Source organism: Leptodactylus fuscus, chromosome 6 (assembly GCF_031893055.1).
Source record: "Leptodactylus fuscus isolate aLepFus1 chromosome 6, aLepFus1.hap2, whole genome shotgun sequence".
NCBI lineage: Eukaryota > Metazoa > Chordata > Amphibia > Anura > Leptodactylidae > Leptodactylus > Leptodactylus fuscus.
The window spans coordinates 163737339-163744039 of record NC_134270.1 but is presented as its reverse complement, the minus strand read 5'-3'; the positions used below and the strand labels follow the sequence as shown (position 1 = coordinate 163744039).

The 6701-nt window shown below is 45.4% G+C and overlaps 1 protein-coding gene across 1 annotated transcript; it reads right to left on the bottom strand.

Moving 5' to 3' along the window:
- Positions 1-2379: 2379 nt before the first annotated feature.
- Positions 2380-5984, bottom strand: LOC142209804 (chymotrypsin-C-like). The gene is made up of 8 exons (XM_075278850.1): positions 5945-5984; positions 5329-5417; positions 5141-5241; positions 4925-5047; positions 4684-4820; positions 4400-4545; positions 2749-2901; positions 2380-2530 (listed from the first exon to the last, which is right to left on the bottom strand). The coding sequence occupies exons 1-8, from the start codon at positions 5982-5984 to the stop codon at positions 2513-2515; spliced, it is 807 nt and encodes a 268-aa protein (XP_075134951.1). The 3' UTR covers positions 2380-2512.
- Between the last annotated feature and the right edge of the window lie 717 nt (positions 5985-6701).

Genomic DNA, 6701 nt, shown 5'->3' with positions numbered 1-6701 from the left:
CCAGTCAGTGCTGAAAATAACCAGAGATTTTATCATCGTCTTTAGCTCACCAAGTTTCGGGAAAAGAAACCAATGTCAATGTGGTAACGAAGACCTCTGGGGGTGCGGGGCAACAACAGCAACTGGGGCCATTCGGATATAGGCAGGTTCCTCTGGGTGTTAGTCAAGCCATAATCCAATATTTTATGCACTGGCGTCAGAGGAGGGCAGAATCCTGGGCCCACAATTCTCACCCATTAGGCTGCTTTATATGCACAGGGTAGAAATGGTGGCCATGACCGCTCAGTCCACCCTCGCTGTCCTAACATGGTGCATTAAGTTGCAGCCTAACCAGCGATTTTTTTACACTGTCAAACTATGTAACAAAGCTTTTGCAGCTGCTGCCTGGCATTGAGCAGCCTCATTCAATTTACAGATCCAGATCTAACATGGTGCTCTCAATTTTACTCATGTAATAAATATTTCACAACGCCTACATATATGTCTTTGATAGATTGTAAGCTCTTCTGGAGCCTTCAACTCCCTCCTTCACCATTCGGCCCCTGTCTGCTAGGACATTAAACTAGGGGCGTAGCAGGAGAGTGACCTTATACTGTGAGGGCAATTGGAGGGGGGCATTATTATGTCCGGGCATATCATGTTAAGGTTACTATAGGGGCATTATACCTTGCGGGGACACAAAGAGAAATGGAAGTGAATGGGAGGAGTCAAAGTAGAAGTGGGTGGGGGTAAATTTGCACATTCTTTTCCTCTTTCTGTCCTTTGAAAGTTGGGAGGGTATGACAGAAAGGGCTCAGTTCACACAGGGTATCACAGTGTGCTGGTAGCCACAGAGTGGTCGGAGTGCTCACCCTGACCCTTGTCCACCACTGAGAGTACCTACAATGGTCACCTGAGCACCCAATCTGGACCATGGAACAATGGAAGAAGTAGCCTGGTCTGATAGATCACGTGTTACGTCACGTGGACAGCCGGGCATGTGTGTGTCACTTACCTGGGAAGGGATGTGGTACCAGGGGGCGCTATGAGAGGAAGTGCCTGTTGGGAAAATATAATGGTCTGGGCAATTCTATTGGAAACCTTGTGTCCTGGCATACTGTGATGTGTACCCTAAACATTGCACAGACCCTTTATGGCAGTGCTGCCCCCTAATGGCATTGACCTCTATCAGCAGGGTAGCTAAGCAGGCAGTATCACATGTAATAGAATGAGATACAGCGGCTCAGCAGACCGTATCACACATGAGGGGCTTAGATACACAGCTCATCACAGAGTATCACACATGAGGGGCTTAGATACACAGCTGATCACAGAGTATCACACATGCGGAGCTTAAATACACAGCTCATCACACAGTATCACACACGAGGGGCTTAGATACACAGCTCATCACAGAGTATCACACATGAGGGGCTTAGATACACAGCTCATCACAGAGTATCACACACGAGGGGCTTAGATACACAGCTCATCACAGAGTATCACACATGAGGGGCTTAGATACACAGCTCATCACACAGTATCACACATGAGAGGCTTAGATACACAGCTCATCACAGAGTATCACACATGAGGGGCTTAGATACACAGCTCATCACAGAGTATCACACATGAGGGGCTTAGATACACAGCTCATCACAGAGTATCACACATGAGGGGCTTAGATACACAGCTCATCACACAGTATCACACATGAGGGGCTTAGATACACAGCTCATCACAGAGTATCACACATGAGGGGCTTAGATACACAGCTCATCACACAGTATCACACATGAGGGGCTTAGATACACAGCTCATCACAGAGTATCACACATGAGGGGCTTAGATACACAGCTCATCACACAGTATCACACATGAGGGGCTTAGATACACAGCTCATCACACAGTATCACACATGAGGGGCTTAGATACACAGCTCATCACACAGTATCACACATGAGAGGCTTAGATACACAGCTCATCACAGAGTATCACACATGAGGGGCTTAGATACACAGCTCATCACAGAGTATCACACATGAGGGGCTTAGATACACAGCTCATCACACAGTATCACACATGAGGGGCTTAGATACACAGCTCATCACACAGTATCACACATGAGGGGCTTAGATACACAGCTCATCACACAGTATCACACATGAGGGGCTTAGATACACAGCTCATCACACAGTATCACACATGAGGGGCTTAGATACACAGCTCATCACACAGTATCACACATGAGGGGCTTAGATACACAGCTCATCACACAGTATCACACATGAGGGGCTTAGATACACAGCTCATCACACAGTATCACACATGTGCCATTGTAACAATACACTTACTTCTTTATTTCAGGGACTGTCTTATACAACTAGACATTACACCGGGTTTTTTCGCAGATTTTCCTCCTTTATTGGTTTACATAGTTATTACATTGTGCCAGGTATTAAACATAAAATGATAACTAATAAGATCCCGCCAAGGGCTGCGGCCGCTGCTGGAGGACGACTCTTGTCGCTTCTTAGTTGTTGATGATTTTCTATAAGTGAACAGTCACATGTGAGAAAGAGCGGAGTGTAACATATATCAATATAAATGTACTATGACACCAATATGGAGGTTTGCATTGAAACATAAACATGTCTGACTGATGACACTACATATATAAGACTATATAACCGCATATACACTAAAGCCCTGCAGTACCCATATCCCCCACTGGAGGGCACAAGTGCCTGTATTCCAGCTGGTACTTACATTATTGATCCAGTCGTTGTAGGCGGACACACGGGTGAAGACGGTGGGCTTCTTCTCGTAGTTGCAGCTGAGTCCGGAGCCAAAGCTGACAATGCCATGAACTTCCCAGGATCCGCCAGCAGCCTGACAGTTCAGAGGACCGCCAGAGTCTCCCTGGAAAGTGACACATTCACTAGTTATAACCTGGGCTGGATACCATGTGTACTATCATATATTATGTGGGACATATCAAAAAGATCCAAAAATATAAGCAATCCTGCTTGTCCATGCGGCTTTATGTGTTCTATTACACTAGTTATTAAAGGTCAGAGCTGAAGTCACAACAATTCTGGTTGGTAATGAAAACAGTCAGCAAGCTTGTGGACAGATATCCCAAATACATCAGATGAGTAATTAGTTTTTCATTTTCAGCCACAAAGCCTGCAGAATAGTGAGCGCAGCTCTGGAGTACAATACTGGATAAGTAATGTAATGTATGTACACAGTGACTGTACCAGCAGAATAGTAAGCGCAGCTCTGGAGTATAATACAGGATGTAACTCAGGATCAGTACAGGATAAGTAATGTAATGTATGTACACAGTGACTGCACCAGCAGAATAGTGAGCGCAGCTCTGGAGTATAATACAGGATGTAACTCAGGATCAGTACAGGATAAGTAATGTAATGTATGTACACAGTGACTGTACCAGCAGAATAGTGAGTGCAGCTCTGGAGTATAATACAGGATGTAACTCAGGATCAGTACAGGATAAGTAATGTAATGTATGTACACAGTGACTACACCAGCAGAATAGTGAGCGCAGCTCTGGAGTATAATACAGGATGTAACTCAGGATCAGTACAGGATAAGTAATGTAATGTATGTACACAGTGACTGTACCAGCAGAATAGTGAGCGCAGCTCTGGAGTATAATACAGGATGTAACTCAGGATCAGTACAGGATAAGTAATGTAATGTATGTACACAGTGACTGTACCAGCAGAATAGTGAGCGCAGCTCTGGAGTATAATACAGGATGTAACTCAGGATCAGTACAGGATAAGTAATGTAATGTATGTACACAGTGACTACACCAGCAGAATAGTGAGCGCAGCTCTGGAGTATAATACAGGATGTAACTCAGGATCAGTACAGGATAAGTAATGTAATGTATGTACACAGTGACTGTACCAGCAGAATAGTGAGCGCAGCTCTGGAGTATAATACAGGATGTAACTCAGGATCAGTACAGGATAAGTAATGTAATGTATGTACACAGTGACTGTACCAGCAGAATAGTGAGCGCAGCTCTGGAGTATAATACAGGATGTAACTCAGGATCAGTACAGGATAAGTAATGTAATGTATGTACACAGTGACTACACCAGCAGAATAGTGAGCGCAGCTCTGGAGTATAATACAGGATGTAACTCAGGATCAGTACAGGATAAGTAATGTAATGTATGTACACAGTGACTGTACCAGCAGAATAGTGAGCGCAGCTCTGGAGTATAATACAGGATGTAACTCAGGATCAGTACAGGATAAGTAATGTAATGTATGTACACAGTGACTGTACCAGCAGAATAGTGAGCGCAGCTCTGGAGTATAATACAGGATGTAACTCAGGATCAGTACAGGATAAGTTATGTAGAAGATCAGTTCTTACATTGCATCCAGACACGATTCCATCACCTCCAGCGCAGACCATGGTGGTTCTTACATTGCTGCCCCACCAGTCACGCTGGCTGCAAGTAGCATGATCGACAACGGGAAGAAGAGCCTGCTGGAGATTGTCAGCAATGGGTCCATTGGCTGAGAATAAGGGAATAGATAGTAAATACCTATATTATACCATGGCTAAGCCATAAATCAAAGAATCTATAAGTGATACAGCAGTCATGTAGCATCCTTTAACTCTTTGTAAATATTACCTATGGAGTTATAACTTACTGTACAGACGACCCCATCCAGTGACATAGCAGGGGAAGTCATTTGCCAAGAGGGTGCCTTCAGCTGGCACACAGGCAGGTTGCACAGTGTGGCTCAATGGTGCAGGCTCGGACAGCTTGATGAGGGCGATGTCATTGCTGCAACATAAACAAGAAGTTCGGCATTAGTGGAATCAGAGATCTTTGTCAGGCTGGGCCCCTGAACATGGTGGGGCCCTTGGATGCTGGTTCTGATTACTTACATGATGAAGAATGAGTTCCAGTTCTCGTGAACAATGATCTTCTCGGGGGAGATGGCAACAGCTCCTTCTTCATCTTCCTTAAGGTTGTGCTTTCCAAGCAGGACTCTGTAGGTGCGGCTGGAGCTGGGTGACAGGAGGTGTTATCATAGGGTCAGATGTCAGTACACTAAATTCCCTGCATAGTTGTCATTGTACATTAGTGTCTCAAGATGGTACCTGATACAGTGGGCGGCAGTCAGGACCCAGTTGTCAGCGATCAGGGTTCCCCCACATGTGTGTCCCCAGGCGCCACTTGTTCCTTGGTACTGCAGAGAGATCTAAAAGGAGAAAAAAAGCCCAATAATATATAAATGGAGTTATCGGCTTTTGGCTTGGAGATATCATGTCTGCTCTATGGTCCGTACCTGCCATGGCCAGCTGTGTGGGCGCACATCGATGCCACCCACCACCCTGGACTGGATGGGCTGTACAGCTGGAACACCGCAGCTGTAGGCTACAAGAAACAATATAGGGCAATGAAAAAGAACTCGTCCCTTTAAAACGCAAGTCTTGGAGTTGTCCCCTGCATGGGAAAGCTGGGTGACTACCTATAAAAGCTTTTCGGGGCTACTAAATGGCAAATCCCCCTTATTTGCCTACACACACTCCACATGTCTAAGCCCATCTGGGTGACAAGTGCCATAAAGGTTGCCACCCAGATTTCCCATAAATCGATATGGCTAACATATTGAAGCAATTGATGTCTTAATATCTTAGAAATTCTTCTATTACAGGGGTTATTCATCACATTAGGTGACCCTTCAGTGTATGACCCCCAAGTTTAACCCATAGATCTCTGTACCCCGTCTAGAATACAATGTGGCAGTGATGTGGCCGGCCACCATGTGACTGCCATATACGATCCCTACAGCCGTTGGTGCAGACGCCATGACTCAATCTTGAAGTTGCCTAATAATTGCGGCCCCCAACCCTGTTCTAGAAACCATTGACCAAGATAAAGTTGGAGGAGTCTTGGATTACCGTAAGCCAGGCAGAGAGCAAGAACCACGAGCTTCAACATTGTGATGTGTGAAATCCTCCTGGACCCGAGACACCATTTATATAGAGGGAAATCCTGACTCCCTGCCATAATGAGCGCCGCCGGGGAGATAGGCGCAACCAATGAAACCCTTCCACATTGTTGCAGAAGGACGCTGGCCGCAGAATCTTCTGATATAAGTCATTACTAAGTGAGGAGATAAGGACGTGTTTACTTCATGAGATTGAATCTGGACAAGTGCAACAACCTGCAGTGTGTGACAGATGTGCAGATACTGAAATATTCACAGGACCAGGCCGCAACGCAAGACTAAGCAGCAAGAGCTGAGGCCTGTATATAGAGACACCACACTGATGGAGTATACTGAGCCAAGGCCTCTATATACAGACACCACACTAATGGAGTATACTGAGCCTAGGCGTCTATGTACAGACACCACACTAATGAAGTATACTGAGCCTAGGCCTCTATATACAGACACCACACTAATGGAGTATACTGAGCCTAGGCCTGTATATAGAGACACCACACTAATGGAGTATACTGAGCCTAGGCCTGTATATACAGACACCACACTGATGGAATATACTGAGCCTAGGCCTCTATATACAGACACCACACTGATGGAGTATACTGAGCCAAGGCGTCTATATACAGACACCACACTAATGGAGTATACTGAGCCTAGGCCTCTATATACAGACACCACACTAATGGAGTATACTGAGCCTAGGCCTC

Coding starts and splice junctions, on each gene's coding strand:
- LOC142209804 (XM_075278850.1), bottom strand. CDS start 5,984: ATGTTGAAGCTCGTGGTTCTTGCTCTCTGCCTGGCTTACG. Junction 5,242..5,328: donor CACACAGCTGGCCATGGCAG/GTACGGACCATA, acceptor TTCTCCTTTTAG/ATCTCTCTGCAGTACCAAGG. Junction 4,821..4,924: donor TGGAACTCATTCTTCATCAT/GTAAGTAATCAG, acceptor TTTATGTTGCAG/CAATGACATCGCCCTCATCA.